Genomic DNA, 19,440 nt, shown 5'->3' on the forward strand with positions numbered 1-19,440 from the left:
GTCCCAAAGAGTCACCAATCCTCCTGAAGCCCCCAACGAAGGCCGAAAAGAAAAACCAACACAAGCATCTCCCCAAATGGTTGTACACACGAAATCATCAACAATGGCTAACTTTGTTTCTTGAATGCACAAAATAAATGGATTTTTCTCCCTCAATGTTCTCACCTCCCTTTGCTTTTCAAAACTCCCCAACCCCCTTACGTTCCAAGAAATAATCTTCATTTTAAACACTACCACCTCACCCACCCCAACCTACCTCCACACCCTCTCCACGCTACTCTCCAGCCCCTACACCCTCTTTATTTTTACGAACTCCCTTCGACAACACTTCAAACATATTGTGATTAACCCCCTCAAAATTCAACCCAATCACCTTCCCAATCCCCCGAATATCCTCACCAACAACCTTATTATTACCATGAAGAGCCAACCAATTCGACCATTCATTATTAACAGACACCTGTGAGTCTCCATTCACAGAAGAGCCAGCATTAGTAGTTACCTTATTGTGGGATATAACTGGCGCCCCGTACGTCGTTAAAACAATAGATTTTGTGTTAAAACAATTTAAAAGCATTTTTTTTTCTTTACAACCCAATAAATAATTTTAACTTGTTTTTTTTTTCCTAATCTGCTTCTTGTTTTTGAAAAAACATAAATTTTGAGAAAACTAATCATAATAATCTTGTTCTTGAAAAAACATAAATTTTGAGAAAACTAATCATAATAAGTTTTCATTATTTTTCTTGTCAAAAAAAAAAAAAGTTTTCATTATTTTTTTTGATATACTAATTATTCGGTTTAGATTGAAAAATAATGTGTCCTCGTGAACTTAGCTCGTGAGCTTAGCTCAGATATGCGAAGAGGTTCAAAAATAATGTTTTGATAATTTTTTTTAATCTCAAACAAATGTTAAAAAAATAAGTTTTTTTTTTTAAGAAAAAAAACCTACATTGGGGTTTTACTTTATACCACCACATCGATCCATTATTTGATTTAGTTGATTAGAAATCACGACTGCGCGGTTCCCACACGAAACGACAACCACCGCCTACCACCTCATCTCTCTGCAACTTCTCTTCACACTCCGCCATGTATGTATCAAAGCTTCTCTGTTTCTTTCATTTTTCATCTCCTTCATCCACTATTTATATTCGATTCGAATGCAAATGCTTCTTATTTCCCCAATTTTTAAATCTAGGGTTTTGAGACCTTACTCCGATTAAATGTTGTTTAAATCTAGAAATTCATGATCTGAATCTGTCTAATTATGTGCTTGTTGTTGATTTAGTGAATATTAATCTAGGAAAAAATTATTATGAATTTCGTTTAATCATTTTGACGCGCCTGTTTAAAGTGTATATGCTTTTTATTATTATTTTTTGTATTGATGCTTTTGTAGTTCTTATTTTATTTTGCTACTTTAAGAGTTATGAATTCTTATAAGGTCATGTTTGGATATTGTTGTGAATTCAGGGCTGACGAGGAACCTGTTGATCCTAAGAAGCTTCTCGAAGAGTCTTGCAAACCAAAATGTGTGAGACCATTACTTGAATACCAGGTGTGTGGATTTTATTATTATCTTGAAGAGTAGAATTATAAGCTAGATCGTGTAAAGACGAGCTTTGTTCTTAATTTAAGCTATCAGTAAAAAACAATAGAGTTTATTTCATATACACTGTCAGTGTAAAGAATTTTAACACCGTTAATCAATCATAACTATCAAATAATTAGAAATGTTTGTTCTGATTGATTATGATGTGTTGACAGTGCTAAACTTTTACCCTAACTGTGCATGAAAATTAAACTCATTTTTTTACAGGTTTAAGAATTCATAGCAGATAGGCGTTTTTAGTGGGTATTTCTTTTATTAATTAATTGTGTTATCCCTTTTACATTTGTACATTTTATTATGGTAGTATTGTTTACTGAAAAATGCGATCGGAGAATTTTATGAAAGGAACTTGGAAGGGAGTACTAGTAAGGATAAGGTCAATAAATGAAAATAAATAAAATGAAGCAATTTGGCGTAGGAAATCTTTGATTGTTGGAGGAGTTATCTGGCAGAGGCTATACAATATTATTATCCGAGTGATTTAGATTTTAGATTGAATGAGTGGCTACTGGCTAGGTAGTCATGAAACTAAATTATTATGCCGAGCTACGACAAGCCAGTCTAACTAACTTTTAAGTGCTCTTCCTTTATGCCGATGCATATTGCTCTTCTTTCATTTCTCATTCTATAAAAAATACAATTCTTCTGCTGTAGTATTTTGTGAGGGATTTTAGGATTCTGTTCCAAGTGAGGAAATCAATATAACAATGCAGGTGGATGGACTGTAGCCATGAGAGTGAGTCTTTTCTATCTGTTTGAGATCCTACACAATGGATTTTGATACAAACCAAGGCCTCAATATTCATTTTTGGGGCATGCAGGAATAGGGTAGAGAGATCACGGTTCCAACTTTGTTGAATAAAAGTTTATTTTAGCGGGGGCTGCCTCTTATATCCCCCTTCCTTCTTTTGAGCTGAGACTTCGAGAGAACCAACATTGTATTACGTTAGTGGAAAAATTTCATCTCCTGATGCTCCGAGGCTGACTTCACTCCAGCCACACGATAGCAACTCCTATTGATGCGCCATGACAAATTTAGAATAAAAACAAGTGTTGGCGTTTTTATACCACCTTCTTTTTGTTTTTGAAAGAACTTCATGCAAAGAAAATTAATACTCTAAATTTATACAGGCATGCATTAAAAGGATACAAGGTGATGATTCTGGGCAGAAACACTGCACTGGACAATATTTTGATTATTGGTATTGCGTTGACAAATGTGTAAGTATTCGTTTATGTTTAGTTTGTAAATAGCCATTGATCCACTTCATTTGCTGTTGTATGCCTGATAAATCATAATCTTGCAATGCAGGTTGCACCAAAGCTATTCACCAAACTGAAGTAATCCGGGAGAATATTTTGGTATTATAATGTTGTTTTGTTTTATCTTCATTTCCAAATAACTACTCCTAAACATGTGATTTTGTAACCAAAACTCATGCCCTGTATGGTTTTTATTTTTCTTATTGGGAAATTTTGATCCCATGGAGTTGGGTGATAATTAATAATGTGTTTGGAAGTATGCTGGTATAGACCAAGTTTTTTGTCAAGTTTGAAAAATGTGTTTGGAAACGGGCCTTTTGGATTTATAGTCTGTCTTGCTGCTTTCCCGTGGCAGTCATTTGTTGAATTCCGCTTGTTTTGTGAATGACTGAACTGAGTATCGGGGATTCATGGAATAATTTTGTCTTGAGGTTCCTGCTAAGGTGATTCAAATTTTTGGGACAAAATGCATGTTTCTCCCTTGTAATAATAAGTTTTTTGTTTGTCATTTCATTTTTAAATGCAATCTTTAAGCTGGTTTGAATAGCATAATGATATGGCCATTTGGGGTCATTAATGGCGTTTAGCCCTATTTATAAAGGCAATCTTTTTTTTTTTTTTTTTTTTTTTTATAACAAAGTAATTTCATTTTTCCTTTTTGTTAATATTCGTGTTGATGTTAGTGAATTTCCTTTCATTTATGTAGAATTTTTTTTAGAAGTAGAAAAAAAATAGAAGCAGCAAAAACAACATAGTTATTTTTATTTTATTTGTAAAATTGATAGAAAAAGTAGAAAACTTTTTTTTTCTTCCCATTATACACACCCTAGTGCAAACAACATAGTTATTTTTATTTTATTTGTAAAATTGATAGAAGAAGTAGAAAACTTTTTTTTTCTTCCCATTATACACACCCTAGTGCTTTTAGTTTTATCAGCAGGGAAAGGTTGTATCTCCAAACAAAATAGTCACTACGTAGAAAATCAAGCACTGATGATTTCCATCCAAGATGATATGAAGTAAGAAATCCTGCATAAATAAAGGGATAAAGAGACATATTTGAAGCAAAAGCATGCAGATATTATAGGTGTTCTACCACCTGCAAATCAGCACAGATTGCATTTATAAAATGGGTTGAACGTTAAAGCTAGTTTGATACCTTGAAAGAGAAGGTCTACTCCAACTCCTCTCCCTAAAATATACCCTTCTTTATAATCAAGCACACCAACGGGATGCTCCCCCTCCAGCTCTAAACTTAAAATCTCCTTGTACACGAAACTTTTGATTTCAAACTAAAAATACAAAATAAATCAATTTCATTCAATTTTTAATCGATCAATTTTACAAACTAAGCCTAAAAAAATCTAGGCTAAAGTGCACAATTTGCCCCCTGAGTTTGAAAATGTTGCGATTTTGGCCCCCTATTAAAAAAAATAGCAATTTTGGCCTCCTTCGTCCAAAAATTGCTGAGAAGATGCCACGTGTCCCAAAAAAGGGGCCATAATTGCAACTTTTTGTAAAGATAAGGGGTCAAAAAACATATTTCCCTTATGTTAGGGGGTCAAAAGAGCATATTTCCCTAAACGTGAGAGGTCACTTTTGCCATTTTTTTTAATAGGGGGCCAAAATCGCAACATTTTGAAACTTAGGAGGCGAAAAATGAAGTTTAGCCAAAAATCTAATACCTATCTAACACCTACTCTCTTTTTTTTGTTTTGACAAATTGACAAAACTATACCTACTTTTTGAAATATTTAAAATTCATATTTTTTATACTCCCTCTATCCTTAATTATAAGACTATTTACAAAAATAAAATCCCCCTAAATATAAGGTCCTCTAAAAAAAATAGATGTATTTATTATTCTTTTTTCAAATATTTTTTATATTAATCATTTATTAATACTATCAATTTGTTTTTGAATATGAAAAGTTAACTTTGAATATATCTATAACATAGTTATTTATTAATAATCACATATGTTTGAGATAAATTTATCACTCGAAAAACTTTTCTTAACACAAAGGAATGAAGAGAATAACACAAAGCTTACGAAACTTCGTCCTATTGATTGATTACAACTTAACCATATGACGAACAAAACTAATTTCATATATAATTTTACACTCACATCCAATGAATATTTGTATTAAGTAAAATCATCTACATATATTTGAAACCAATTGTATGATATTTTTTCTGCCAAAACATAAACATATTATGAAACCCGTTGTATGACGTAATAGATTGATATTTTTCTATTGGACGGCAATGCAAAACTATTTTGAAATTAGTGCATGTCGATGAGATGTACACTCAAGCTAACAACGGAAGTTAACTTCACGACCTTACGACTAAATCAGCTTGCTCCATTATACTGATATTGTTTTGCTAGAAGACATATGAAGGTGTCTTTTAGCAAGTTATTCTATGAGCATTTGCTAAAAGACACCAACTAATTTTTATGAAGGCGTCTTTTAAAAAAGTTATAACTAAAAAGTGGAAATCACACCTTGAGGTAGGTGTGGGTTGCTAAAAGACACCTTCATGGATATTCATGCAAAACCTTGAAAGAATATAGTATTTATTTATTACTCTTTTAAAAATCTATTCTATATATAAAAGTTGTCCCAAGCCAATATTGAAGCCCTAATTTTAACCTAAACCTAGGGATTAAATTTCCTGTTTTAACCCTGACCTAAAGCTTAATTACTAAACCTAATTTAAACCTAAACCTAACAATTTTTCCCCTCTTTCTCTCACGCGTTTCTTCTCTCTCTCTGCGATCCACACTCTCATCTGAGGACACTCTCATTCTGCGATCCGCACTCTCATCTGAGTTTCACATCCCTCTCACTCCACTTTTTTGATCCAGTTTAGAAGGCATCTCTCTCTCTCACTCACTCGACTGCTCCGACACCATATTCATCGTCGATGCAACCGATCCTCTCCCTTCACTACCGATGAATCCACTGCCACCGACAATCAATGGTTTATATTCCAACTCAAAGTTTGTTCCTCTCTCTCTCCATCTCTCATCTTCATTTTCGTTTGTTTTTTCAATCAAATTATTGCTTTGGTTTTAACCTAATGTTTTTTCAATTAAAATTCTTCATCTTATCTGGTTATTGAATTTCAGAAGTATTTATGCAATGAATCAATATTTTAATTAGTTATTTCAATTTTGTAAATGCACTGTTGCTGATTTCTTCAACCCACAAGGTGTATGTAAAAGTGTCTGAATGATTGTGTATGAACTATAATATTTGTTGTGTTTTTCCTCTTATTTACAGGTTGTGAAATGTGAAATTATCCATATGGAAGTCAAGTTTGAAGCTTCTATACTTTTTCAGGTGAGGTTCATTTGTATTTTGTTTTCTTATTTTGCAGTTTTTTTTAGATGATCATATCATAGGTCTTTATCTTTTTTTATCCGTGTTTTTCATTTTACAACTAATTGTTTTATGCTAGGTTGATATTACTCTACACTGATATGGATGATTTTATATGTGCCCCTATATCGACTTTAATGGTGTTTTTTCATTTTTCAAGTATTTAGTTTACACTTGGTTGATGTGTAGTTAGTTTTATAGCCGCATATGCCAATTTGAAAATAATTATTGCAATTTGTTTCCACCATCTCACCTTATTTTATTTTTTTCAGCACATCATGGAAGAAGAACAAGAGCACAATAGTAAAAAGAATTCTCTGGCGGCCGAAAATGGTATCACCGATGGAGCCCGATGAACTAAGAGCAGTTGTCCTTCAGAATTTTGACATTCATGGTGAGGCCCAATGAAAATTGTACTTACTTTTTTGTAGTTCGTCCTCATCTATTTTTATCGTATTTCTTATTTTACAGGTAGGTGTTTATTAAGGTTCTCTCTTTGTAAACTTCAGATATGACACATGGAGTGATTCCCAAAAGCTTAAAAGTTGTTGAAAAGGTAATATATTTGATATTCTGCCACTGTGTATGTGAGTAGATTGAACTCTGGTTTTGTTTGTGCTCTAATTTCCCTAATTACTTCATTTTTGCTTTCAGATTTGACTATTCATGTTGGATTTGGAATGTGATTGGTTTATCCTTTGATAACTTGGAACTATTTTAAGGTTGATTTCAAACATTTGATAGGTTTATATTCCAACTCAAAGTTTGTTCCTCTCTCTCTCCATCTCTCATCTTCATTTTCGTTTGTTTTTTCAATCAAATTATTGCTTAGGTTTTAACCTAATGTTTTTTCAATTAAAATTCTTCATCTTATCTGGTTATTGAATTTCAGAAGTATTTATGCAATGAATCAATATTTTAATTAGTTATTTCAATTTTGTAAATGCACTGTTGCTGATTTCTTCAACCCACAAGGTGTATGTAAAAGTGTCTGAATGATTGTGTATGAACTATAATATTTGTTGTGTTTTTCCTCTTATTTACAGGTTGTGAAATGTGAAATTATCCATATGGAAGTCAAGTTTGAAGCTTCTATACTTTTTCAGGTGAGGTTCATTTGTATTTTGTTTTCTTATTTTGCAGTTTTTTTTAGATGATCATATCATAGGTCTTTATCTTTTTTTTTCTGTGTTTTTCATTTTACAACTAATTGTTTTATGCTAGGTTGATATTACTCTACACTGATATGGATGATTTTATATGTGCCCCTATATCGACTTTAATGGTGTTTTTTCATTTTACAAGTATTTAGTTTACACTTGGTTGATGTGTAGTTAGTTTTATAGCCGCATATGCCAATTTGAAAATAATTATTGCAATTTGTTTCCACCATCTCACCTTATTTTATTTTTTTTCAGCACATCATGGAAGAAGAACAAGAGCACAATAGTAAAAAGAATTCTCTGGCGGCCGAAAATGGTATCACCGATGGAGCCCGATGAACTAAGAGCAGTTGTCCTTCAGAATTTTGACATTCATGGTGAGGCCCAATGAAAATTGTACTTACTTTTTTGTAGTTCGTCCTCATCTATTTTTATCGTATTTCTTATTTTACAGATAGGTGTTTATTAAGGTTCTCTCTTTGTAAACTTCAGATATGACACATGGAGTGATTCCCAAAAGCTTAAAAGTTGTTGAAAAGGTAATATATTTGATATTCTGCCACTGTGTATGTGAGTAGATTGAACTCTGGTTTTGTTTGTGCTCTAATTTCCCTAATTACTTCATTTTTGCTTTCAGATTTGACTATTCATGTTGGATTTGGAATGTGATTGGTTTATCCTTTGATAACTTGGAACTATTTTAAGGTTGATTTCAAACATTTGATATGTTTATATTCCAACTCAAAGTTTGTTCCTCTCTCTCTCCATCTCTCATCTTCATTTTCGTTTGTTTTTTCAATCAAATTATTGCTTAGGTTTTAACCTAATGTTTTTTCAATTAAAATTCTTCATCTTATCTGGTTATTGAATTTCAGAAGTATTTATGCAATGAATCAATATTTTAATTAGTTATTTCAATTTTGTAAATGCACTGTTGCTGATTTCTTCAACCCACAAGGTGTATGTAAAAGTGTCTGAATGATTGTGTATGAACTATAATATTTGTTGTGTTTTTCCTCTTATTTACAGGTTGTGAAATGTGAAATTATCCATATGGAAGTCAAGTTTGAAGCTTCTATACTTTTTCAGGTGAGGTTCATTTGTATTTTGTTTTCTTATTTTGCAGTTTTTTTTAGATGATCATATCATAGGTCTTTATCTTTTTTTTTCCGTGTTTTTCATTTTACAACTAATTGTTTTATGCTAGGTTGATATTACTCTACACTGATATGGATGATTTTATATGTGCCCCTATATCGACTTTAATGGTGTTTTTTCATTTTACAAGTATTTAGTTTACACTTGGTTGATGTGTAGTTAGTTTTATAGCCGCATATGCCAATTTGAAAATAATTATTGCAATTTGTTTCCACCATCTCACCTTATTTTATTTTTTTCAGCACATCATGGAAGAAGAACAAGAGCACAATAGTAAAAAGAATTCTCTGGCGGCCGAAAATGGTATCACCGATGGAGCCCGATGAACTAAGAGCAGTTGTCCTTCAGAATTTTGACATTCATGGTGAGGCCCAATGAAAATTGTACTTACTTTTTTGTAGTTCGTCCTCATCTATTTTTATCGTATTTCTTATTTTACAGGTAGGTGTTTATTAAGGTTCTCTCTTTGTAAACTTCAGATATGACACATGGAGTGATTCCCAAAAGCTTAAAAGTTGTTGAAAAGGTAATATATTTGATATTCTGCCACTGTGTATGTGAGTAGATTGAACTCTGGTTTTGTTTGTGCTCTAATTTCCCTAATTACTTCATTTTTGCTTTCAGATTTGACTATTCATGTTGGATTTGGAATGTGATTGGTTTATCCTTTGATAACTTGGAACTATTTTAAGGTTGATTTCAAACATTTGATATGTTTATATTCCAACTCAAAGTTTGTTCCTCTCTCTCTCCATCTCTCATCTTCATTTTCGTTTGTTTTTTCAATCAAATTATTGCTTAGGTTTTAACCTAATGTTTTTTCAATTAAAATTCTTCATCTTATCTGGTTATTGAATTTCAGAAGTATTTATGCAATGAATCAATATTTTAATTAGTTATTTCAATTTTGTAAATGCACTGTTGCTGATTTCTTCAACCCACAAGGTGTATGTAAAAGTGTCTGAATGATTGTGTATGAACTATAATATTTGTTGTGTTTTTCCTCTTATTTACAGGTTGTGAAATGTGAAATTATCCATATGGAAGTCAAGTTTGAAGCTTCTATACTTTTTCAGGTGAGGTTCATTTGTATTTTGTTTTCTTATTTTGCAGTTTTTTTTAGATGATCATATCATAGGTCTTTATCTTTTTTTTTCCGTGTTTTTCATTTTACAACTAATTGTTTTATGCTAGGTTGATATTACTCTACACTGATATGGATGATTTTATATGTGCCCCTATATCGACTTTAATGGTGTTTTTTCATTTTACAAGTATTTAGTTTACACTTGGTTGATGTGTAGTTAGTTTTATAGCCGCATATGCCAATTTGAAAATAATTATTGCAATTTGTTTCCACCATCTCACCTTATTTTATTTTTTTCAGCACATCATGGAAGAAGAACAAGAGCACAATAGTAAAAAGAATTCTCTGGCGGCCGAAAATGGTATCACCGATGGAGCCCGATGAACTAAGAGCAGTTGTCCTTCAGAATTTTGACATTCATGGTGAGGCCCAATGAAAATTGTACTTACTTTTTTGTAGTTCGTCCTCATCTATTTTTATCGTATTTCTTATTTTACAGGTAGGTGTTTATTAAGGTTCTCTCTTTGTAAACTTCAGATATGACACATGGAGTGATTCCCAAAAGCTTAAAAGTTGTTGAAAAGGTAATATATTTGATATTCTGCCACTGTGTATGTGAGTAGATTGAACTCTGGTTTTGTTTGTGCTCTAATTTCCCTAATTACTTCATTTTTGCTTTCAGATTTGACTATTCATGTTGGATTTGGAATGTGATTGGTTTATCCTTTGATAACTTGGAACTATTTTAAGGTTGATTTCAAACATTTGATAGGTATTTTTCTAACCAAAGGTATTTTTCCTTTTCTGAACATAATATAGTTGAGCTACTGCTTATTTTTCAGGAATCTTTTTTTATACTCCTTAAAACTGTACAAAAAAAAAACAAGTTGTATGATTCCTCGACTTCACCTATTTTTTCAATGAAAGATTCCTCAATTTTGTGAAAGATTCCTCAACCCCTTTCGAGTAATAATTCTTGATCCATTTCCCTTTCTTTTGATTATTGATTTTTATCATCAATGTTAGACTTTTGATTATTATATTAGGTAACTTGGTCTAAACTCTAAATGACAACTTATATAGCATTTATGTTTGTTACTCTGTGTTTTTGATTTAATGTTTTTGTCTTAGAAATCATGTAGATGATGAAATAGAGACATAAGCATAAACCAAAATTTAATGTTTATTATATAGCATCTATGTGTTGTTACTTCTTTTGAATGTCGTATTTGCCGAATTTTGTGAGAAATTTGCTATGGGCAGTGTTAGTAATGTTTTGACAGGCCACAATTTTATGAGGGAATTATACTTTCTTTAGGAAAAAATTCATAATATAACTTATCAATGATTTTAGGCTTATATGTTCTTTACATGTTTTGCCATTGTGTCAAGAGCATATGTAATTTCCTACAATTTCTAATAATTGAAATTTCCTGCTATTGAATACAATGATTTCATCATTTTAGTGACAATGGAAATTGAAAAGTTGTAACCGACTATAATTTAATGCCAAATTATCATACATACCTTCTGTTTTGAAACAAATGATCAAGCCTTTCTCTCACGATCATTATGTCGAGTTTGGAAAACTTTGTTATGTTTTCAAAAGACCAAGATTCTCTTGATGCCCTTATCAACTTGAAAGGTTGTTTATTGTCAGATTCTGTTTTGTTTCCATATTCCTATCAAAGCTACATCAGTTTTCATACTTCTGTTATTATAGACTACTTTTTTGCGTAAACTTACTTTTCTATCCCGTTGTTATAACATTACCAGTTCAGATGTGTGCAAGACCGTACAAAATGATTTGATGAAACTGACACATTCCACTGGAATTGGACATAGGCATTGCAAGTATATTTTAAGCATCAAATCTGATCTTTGTGTTGACAAACTTAAAAAAGTTTGGCATTTTTCTGTTATAACTTGAGATCATATGAGTAATTGATGATACACAATACTGTAAGCATGAAAAAAAGAGCTTGATACGAATTGTGATACGAATTTTGAATTATCTATTTGGAGATTTCGATCTGTGTAATATGGTAAAAAACACAGTACTTGAATATGCAGGTTTGGAATCACTGCAACAAAGGTCGAGAGTTTCTAATCTACTATGAAATTAATTGTGGTTTAGACTAACGAATAAAGGGAATAAAATAGGTAAGTTGTGTGCACTGTTCTTTTTACTTTAGCATTTAATTTTCAATATATGTTGGCTGACTGATATTGATACATATATATATACTCATTTGATTATCATAAGAACATAGTGCACATATGACCAAAACAGAAACTCAGATCATTATTTATCCGCCTTTGGAGACCAATGATCTTTATTTTTTTCTATATTAGTTAGTTTTTCATTTTTTGTTTTTATTGCTTGATCAAATTATTTTTTCTATATTACTCATCAAACACTTGAATTTTGAGTTCTGATTTTGTCTATGTTATGTTACTACGAGTGATTTGAGGCCTGTTAAAACTTGCAGTAGTACTGTTACGTTAAAGTTTTTGAATGCTTCCTTTGCAGTTTTCCGCCATAGACGCAGTTTGGATACGGCCATTCGAGAAATCTCATCTTCAAATCCAGATTTGTGTAATCTTTTAAGCTTCAAGTACTTCTCCTTTAAATGTTTAATGGAATGCCTCATTGGATTTAACTTTCAACACTCATATTCTTTTTGGGTTGTGTGTTCTATTAGATTTAGGAGTTTAAATCGGTATTATATATATTTTTTGGTTACTTCATATACTTATTGATGTTTATTAGGTGACTGAAATTTGTTGGACGTAATTCCGTGTCCTAAATCTAATCATACTCAAGTGTTAAATGAGATATGAAGTTATATTTATGTATTTTTTAAAGAACTTCTTTGTTAATTCTTTTACATAAGCTATCAATGGTGTTTTTACTAATATTTTTATTTTTGGTTTCAAACTTTGAACAAGCTATGACTCTAAGATTCTTTTGGGGTTTATTTGTAGAAAGGAAGATTAATGGGAAGTTGATTTTTTATGTTTGAGATGCTTAAAGGTTATTGAGGTATGAGTTTTTTTTTATGCTTGAAAGATATTGGTTCTTCCAATTGAATCTGCTCACCAATCAGTGAAATTTGATCCTTAATATTCTTTGTGCAGGAGGATGTAACTTTTTTAATGTGGTCTATCTGGCAAATACAATGCATGTGACCTACATTTTAGAATGCCCTAATAAAAGCCATATAAATACATAATATTGAACAAGTCAATTTTGAATCCCATAAGCAAGTATGTCTTCTCTAACATACCATGTTTTGTGCCTATAAATTTGGTTTCTATGTAATTGAAAAATAAAATAGTTCATTTTGTTTTTTGAATGGGCTTTTCTTTTTAAGCATATTAACGTGTTTTTTCTATCATTTACAATTTTCTTGATCCATTTTGCCTTAGAAGAAATTGATTTTACTCCTCTACATCTCCATCATGTTATATTATGGAAAACTCTATCCCCTACAAATGAACTATTTCGAATACTGCAAAGTCCGTAGGAAACGATTTTTTATCTGTAGCATTCATCATGTGAATAATTGATCCCCTAAAAAAACATGTGAATAGTTGATAGTTACTTTTTGTAGTTTTGCTAGCATAATATACTGATAGTGATGAAAGATACTAAAAACAAGTCTTCTTCTCATAGACTATAATAGCATCACTTATTTGCTTGGTTGAGTATAACATTTGGCCTTTGCATCAAATGTGGTCTACAGGGAAGTTTTCCGTAATGTGTAGGACTTTTTTGTGTGCTATTCATTTTCTTACTTATTAAAACTATTTGCATGTCAACGAACTTCAGTTTCCCTTTTAAAATTATATGTTATGTTAGAGTAACAGGAATTACGTACTAGAATTATGGAACAATAACAAAGTCTATGGTAATTGACATTATGGATTGATTTACGACAATTTTTACATTCAAGCGAACTACATTGTTTTATTTTTACAGTGAATATTAGCTTCTTAAAATGACCCGTGCGGTAGCACGGGTCGATGATCTAGTATTTAGAAATGAAGAAGTAGGATGGTTTGACCCGAAATAGAGAAACCCGATCGAACCCGAATGGAATAGGAGACAGACTATAGTTTAGTTGATCCCAAGTTACGATTCTGCAATACCACAACGAAACAACATCATCAACTCTCTGCAACCTCTCATCGCTCGCGCACCAACATGTATGTCTCAAAGCTTCTCTCTATTTCTTTCATTTTTCATCTCTCCATTTCAATTTTAAATCTAGGGTTTTCAATTTGGACTGTCCGATCCCAAATTAACGACTCAGATTAACTACTGTTTTGATTTTATCGTGAATGAATTCAGGGCTGATGAGGAACCTGTTGATCAGAAGAGATTTTTTGAAGACTCTTGCAAACCAAAATGTGTCAGACCGTTAATTGAATATCAGGTTTGTGTAAATTTTTATTCATTAGTTATATCATCACTTTTACATTCGTAAAATAAAATTTATTATCATATGGTTTATTCAAAGAAAAATATGATCTGTTACCAAAAAAAAAAAGAAAAATATGATCGGAGAATTTTATATTCATAAGGGAGTTATAGTAGCATTAAGGTCAATAAATGAAAATAACAAAGAAATTCAATGTAATGTAGCGAAGGTAATGTTTTAGGAATCATCTGGCTAGATAGTGATGTAACTAAACTTTTATGCCGAGCTCAGCTACAAACAACATGACGGTCCAATGACGGTCCAATTTGGTCTATGACAATTTTGTTGCGGCCCAATTTACTCTCAGACAAAAAATAATACCAAACCAGTCCCTGACATTTTCAAATTCGGGATAAATTAGTCCCTTTGTCTGGGATTAATTTGAATATTATTTTATGTAAGGGGCTAAACTGAACCGTGAGAAAATATTGAGGGAATAATTTGAAAATGCAGGTAGATGGATTATGTCTGTGTAAGAGTGTTTTCTATATTCTGTTGGAAATCTGACTTAATGGAACGTGATATAAACAAGGCGTTACTATCATAATTTTTGGGCTATTTTGGAACAGGCTAGGGGTTTAAGTGGACCGGATAAATCCAATGAACCAAAAAAAAATCCAACCCGAAAATTACTCGTTGTTCATCGGTTTGGGTCAAATTGAAACCGTAAAGAACCAAGTAAGATTGGTTCCGGTGACAGGGTTCCAGCCTTGAAAACAAGCACCCGGTCAGTGACCGGGTACTATGCTATTGATAATTTGTTTATTAAAAATCTGGGACTGTGCTACTACCTATTATCGTGACCCAGTCCATTACTCCGTTAAACCCTTGTTTTATCTCAACAACAAATATTGAAACCCCAGTCTTCTCTTCTCATCGTCTCCACCATCTTCTCTGACCCAGGGCCCTTCCCTCTGACGAGGCCAGCGTCGCACACTCGTATCAATGTGGCCTTCCCTCCATCGCACACCCGTTCTCCGAACATCCCACTCTGCCTCGCCTTTTCCGTCCGTCCTAGTCCCACGCAACCACGCTTTGTTACAACTTAGTTGTTCTATTCTGTCTTGGATGGGTGGCTATGGAAGTCACGGCTTGTGAGTAGTAGAAAGTGGGTTTTATGGGGACGGTGGTCATGGGCGGATCTAGACAATAGATATTGGTGTGGCAAAATTTGCAAAGAAACTATATATTAACAGAGAGAAAAGCTTTGACAACTTAAAAACTACAGCAAAGTGGTTTGGGTGAGAGCATTATACCATGGAGTTAAAGGTTCGATTCCCTGCAACACCATTTTTAACCCTCCTGCAACACCATTTTTAATTTTAATATTAATAATTTAATAATTTAAAAAAAATAAAATCAAAACTGGAACTCGCTGAGAGTTGAACAGAGGACCTGCAAGCCACCACCACCAAACGTAACCGCTAGGCTAACGAAGAAACTTTGATACATTGATGACTTATACTATATATATATACTTAAATGGGAAATAATCTGGTATGGCATCTGCCACACCATGTTTCACACTGTATCCGCCCCTGACGGTGGTGGTGGAAATTTGGCTTTTGGATGTCGGAGATTATGTTAGATTTTTGTGGTCTCTTCTCTCTATTTCTCTCTGGTTTGGGATAGATGCAGTAGAGAGGTTGAGTTATGGGGAAAAATTGCAATTCTCTACTGTTTTTTCTTTAAAAGCTGAACCGACCACCTAAACCTAATGAACCCGTATTTCATCAGGTTAGCTTGGTTCGGGTCCAGTCACAATAATAGTGTAAAACTGAACCAAACCAACATGTACATATTTGATTTATTTGGGTTTCCTAGGTATATGGATGGAGAGACGATGGTATCAGCTGTGTGTTGAATTGAGGTTAATTTTAGCAGGGGTTGCGTTTTACATCCCCTTCCCTTTTTTGAGTTGAGAGAACCAACATTGTATGAAATTAGTGGGAAAACCGTAGGTTCTGACTTGTTTAGCTAAATCAATACCCTGAGTTAGTGTATAAATGGACAATAAAGAGAAGCTCTATTGCGGGTCTGGGGAAGGGTAGGCCCAATGTGTGTCTATTGCAGGTTGTCTTATCTTACATTTTTAGGCTGATTCCACTCAAATCACAAGATAGCAACTCCAATTGTTGCGCCTAGACTAATATAAAATAAAGAATAAGTGTTGTTAACTTTTTGTTCCGCCTTATTTTTGTTTATGAAAGAAGCTCTTGCAAAGAAAAGTAATTCTCTAAATTGCTACAGGCATGCATGAAAAGGATACATGGTGATGATTCTGGGCAGAAACACTGCACTGGACAATATTTTGATTATTGGTATTGTGTTGACAAATGTGTAAGTATTGATGTTTAGTTTGTAAATAACCATTTAGCTACTTGATTTTCTCTTGTATTCCCTAATAAATTATAATCTTGCAATGCAGGTTGCACCAAAGTTATTCACCAAACTGAAGTAATAGGGGAGAATGTGTTGGTATTATAATACCATTCTGTTTTATCTTCATTCCCAAATAACTGCTTTTAAACATGTGATTTTATAACCAAAACTCATGCCCTGTATGGTTATTTTGCTCATTGGGAAATTTTGATCCCATGGAGACATTGGATGATTATTCATAATTACATTATTTTGAATTTGGCAGCCACTTCCTTCATGAGCACCGCTATTTATTACGAAATAAACAACACACGAAACACCAGAATGTGAATTTTGTTACTATTATTGTTCATAATTTCATCTGCTTGTATTATGCAGGCACTCGTATTGCCGAATACAAAACATTATATTAGTTTTTTTATAAAAAAAATTAACAAATATTGTTCAGTTTAGCATTTGACACAATACAAGAGTAGTAGACAAGCAGTGGGTGAAATAGCATATTACAAAAGCAGGAGGTAATATGTTAACATAGAATCAATGTGTACATATCCTAAGTGAGCAAGTATTCTTCAAACTTCCAATCGATATAATTTCAGGTTTCCATTGTATTACATGCCACTATTAAAAGGGTTGTGCTGGTCCTCTGGGTTCCACCTTATCAGATGTGCATTGTGTGATATGTATTACGAAATTAGGAAATCGTGAACCAGAAGGAAATAAAATTTGCAAAGTCTAGACCTTCCCAGTAAATATATCCCAAATAATAATGCTTGAAAAATAATTAGTTGTTCAATAGTAATACATTAAGCTAGTTTATTGCATGTAATAAATTAAGCTAGTTTATTGCATGGAATTGATTAACATCATTAAGATTGGATATGAGCAATTTTTTTATAAACTTGTGTACTTGCGGCTGATCAACGAACGGTAAGCCAAACTCTTGTAAGAAAAACAAAAACTAACGGGAAGCCAAACTCTAACCACTCAATTTTCTAAATCAAAACTAACGAGTGCATTCTTCATTATTCACTCAATAAAATCAAATGAAAGACAAGATTTTGACTAGTACATTCTTCATTATTCACTCGACAAAAGTCTAAGGTTAACCATATTTACAGGCGGTTCATCATAAACCTTATTAATTTTTTTAATTTTAGCCATTTGGTTTTTTCTTTAAAAGAGGACCGTTAAATCATGTAGGGTCTATCGTACTTTACTGTGAACCACTCACACCTAATAAAATCGATTCATTTTCTTCTTCCCTCATCTCTTCATGATCTTCAACAACCACTTCGTCTATAAAATCGACTCTTTAATCACCACACAACCATCATTGTCATCTTCATCTATCATCATCAACACCCTCCTTCATCATCGTCAACTCATACCCAAAATTATTCACTCCACAAAGCAGAAAACTCAAATTGATTAAAAGCAGAAAACTCAAAGCTGCAAAACTCTTTATTGAAACTCAAATGTGTATACAAAACTAGACTTAGCCTTTCCAAACCTGTCCAAAGCCCAACACCCAAACATACCCTAATTAGAGTTCATTTAATTTATTTCGTGTTATTTACAAGTTAGCATTTCCCTTATATTTACTAGCTATCTATTGAATAATTGGAATGTCGTACCAAATATCTTTGAAACAATTAATGGTTGACTAAATAAATTTATTAAGTTTTCCATAAAACTATTTATTTTACTAAACAGTATAACTTATATTTCTTATTTTTTTAAGTTACTAATATTTTTTGAAACGGCAAGTTGGTAAAAAATCAATTAAAAACTACTTATTCCGTTTCAAAATGAAAGACCTAACTTGACTATGTACATTATTCATATAACAGACTTTGACAATGTTTTTCTACTAATATATAAAGATAAATTGTATAGCATATAAAATATCGTTTGATTTATCTCAATAAATATTTTCAAAATATCAACTTTCTATAATTTTTGCTAATATATAATTAAAAATATTCAAGATCAAAATCATACATGAACGTACCTAAAACAATCAAAGTTTGGCCACTATTTTGAGACCGATAGAGTATATTAAACACTTTTTAATCAACACTGTTAAAATATTTGGTCACACTTAATTAACCAAAATTACATCTTGTCATATATAAATGAGTTTTATACGAGTAATTTAAAAAAATAATAATAATACAAATTCAAGAGAAGTAAGATTCGTTGCAATTTTGTTGTGAATTCATGTAGTTAAGACATTGTTGGTCGTCCAATCTTGATTAAACAATTTAAAAAATAAGTTTAATTTTCTTTTTTTTGTGGTGTCGGGTTCGAACCTCATACCTTACATATATTATGCATTGTTCTTACCAACTGAGCTAAGCTCATAGAGACAAGTTTAATTTTATATTAGTTTTGAAAACATTGAGCTCAAATCACAAATGTCTAATACACATTTTTTATAAACAAGAGCCTTTAAGTAATACTCTTTCCAGTCCTATTTATAGGAAATAATTGATAGAAAAAATCAATTGTTTGTTATAAATAAGATTGTAATTAAGGAGATTAATCTCAATAATAGTTTGAGAAAAAAATATTCAATGATTTGAGCACTATTCTCAAGAAAAAAGGTCTGCTTTGGACCTACACATAGATAGACCTAGTTGCTAGATTGGGAAAAAAATGACGTGGGAGCATTTATTTTCTCCTTACACAAGATAGTACATACAAATTATACTCTCTCTCTGGTTGCATTGAATAATTTGTCCAGACTACATAGTATTATAGTCTCCCACATTTTGTCCTATTCTTCCACAACCATCGAACACTGTACAAACAAAGAAGATTAGAGAGTTAAGACAAAAACAAAGAAGATTATGTAATTGTTTTCGACCACCTCGACAATTTTTTTTTG

General features: G+C 32.2%; 2 protein-coding genes and 5 long non-coding RNA genes across 9 annotated transcripts; all 7 read left to right on the plus strand.

Annotated features, from left to right (window-relative positions):
• The first annotated feature begins 998 nt into the window (after nt 1-998).
• LOC146943493 (cytochrome b-c1 complex subunit 6-1, mitochondrial) lies at nt 999-3,187 on the plus strand. The gene is made up of 4 exons (XM_085741773.1): nt 999-1,094; nt 1,477-1,561; nt 2,747-2,836; nt 2,928-3,187. Coding segments are annotated over exons 1-4 (210 nt in total). The 5' UTR covers nt 999-1,092; the 3' UTR covers nt 2,961-3,187.
• A 2,455-nt stretch (nt 3,188-5,642) lies between these two features.
• On the plus strand, nt 5,643-7,015 carry LOC146943494 (uncharacterized). 2 transcript variants are annotated; one of them, XR_015028098.1, is made up of 5 exons: nt 5,643-5,888; nt 6,172-6,231; nt 6,543-6,664; nt 6,742-6,826; nt 6,925-7,015. It is a non-coding gene; the product is annotated as an uncharacterized LOC146943494 (long non-coding RNA). The 2 variants fall into 2 exon arrangements; XR_015028099.1 differs by having other exon boundaries at nt 6,780-6,826.
• Nucleotides 7,016-7,232: 217 nt separating this feature from the next.
• LOC146943495 (uncharacterized) lies at nt 7,233-8,184 on the plus strand. Its single transcript, XR_015028100.1, has 4 exons — nt 7,233-7,376; nt 7,689-7,810; nt 7,926-7,972; nt 8,071-8,184. It is a non-coding gene; the product is annotated as an uncharacterized LOC146943495 (long non-coding RNA).
• A 194-nt stretch (nt 8,185-8,378) lies between these two features.
• LOC146943496 (uncharacterized) lies at nt 8,379-9,329 on the plus strand. Of its 2 annotated transcripts, none has more exons than XR_015028101.1 (4): nt 8,379-8,522; nt 8,834-8,955; nt 9,033-9,117; nt 9,216-9,329. It is a non-coding gene; the product is annotated as an uncharacterized LOC146943496 (long non-coding RNA). The 2 variants fall into 2 exon arrangements; XR_015028102.1 differs by having other exon boundaries at nt 9,071-9,117.
• Nucleotides 9,330-9,523: 194 nt separating this feature from the next.
• On the plus strand, nt 9,524-10,465 carry LOC146943497 (uncharacterized). The gene is made up of 4 exons (XR_015028103.1): nt 9,524-9,667; nt 9,979-10,100; nt 10,178-10,262; nt 10,361-10,465. It is a non-coding gene; the product is annotated as an uncharacterized LOC146943497 (long non-coding RNA).
• Nucleotides 10,466-11,717: 1,252 nt separating this feature from the next.
• LOC146943498 (uncharacterized) lies at nt 11,718-13,037 on the plus strand. Its single transcript, XR_015025582.1, has 4 exons — nt 11,718-11,841; nt 12,212-12,277; nt 12,667-12,724; nt 12,820-13,037. It is a non-coding gene; the product is annotated as an uncharacterized LOC146943498 (long non-coding RNA).
• A 789-nt stretch (nt 13,038-13,826) lies between these two features.
• On the plus strand, nt 13,827-16,815 carry LOC146943499 (cytochrome b-c1 complex subunit 6-1, mitochondrial-like). The gene is made up of 4 exons (XM_085741774.1): nt 13,827-13,890; nt 14,036-14,120; nt 16,416-16,505; nt 16,594-16,815. Coding segments are annotated over exons 1-4 (210 nt in total). The 5' UTR covers nt 13,827-13,888; the 3' UTR covers nt 16,627-16,815.
• The last annotated feature ends 2,625 nt before the right edge of the window (nt 16,816-19,440 follow it).

The sequence above is a fragment of the Medicago sativa genome, chromosome 2, assembly GCF_051527215.1.
Source record: "Medicago sativa cultivar Bolivia chromosome 2, Bolivia_mono, whole genome shotgun sequence".
Classification (NCBI taxonomy): Eukaryota; Viridiplantae; Streptophyta; class Magnoliopsida; order Fabales; family Fabaceae; genus Medicago; species Medicago sativa.

Bases quoted from the DNA above. Each gene is read 5' to 3' on its own strand.
- LOC146943493 (XM_085741773.1), top strand. The intron at 1,562-2,746 runs GTGTGTGGATTT...AAATTTATACAG, and splicing joins GACCATTACTTGAATACCAG to GCATGCATTAAAAGGATACA. The intron at 2,837-2,927 runs GTAAGTATTCGT...CTTGCAATGCAG, and splicing joins GGTATTGCGTTGACAAATGT to GTTGCACCAAAGCTATTCAC.
- LOC146943499 (XM_085741774.1), top strand. The intron at 14,121-16,415 runs GTTTGTGTAAAT...AAATTGCTACAG, and splicing joins GACCGTTAATTGAATATCAG to GCATGCATGAAAAGGATACA. The intron at 16,506-16,593 runs GTAAGTATTGAT...CTTGCAATGCAG, and splicing joins GGTATTGTGTTGACAAATGT to GTTGCACCAAAGTTATTCAC.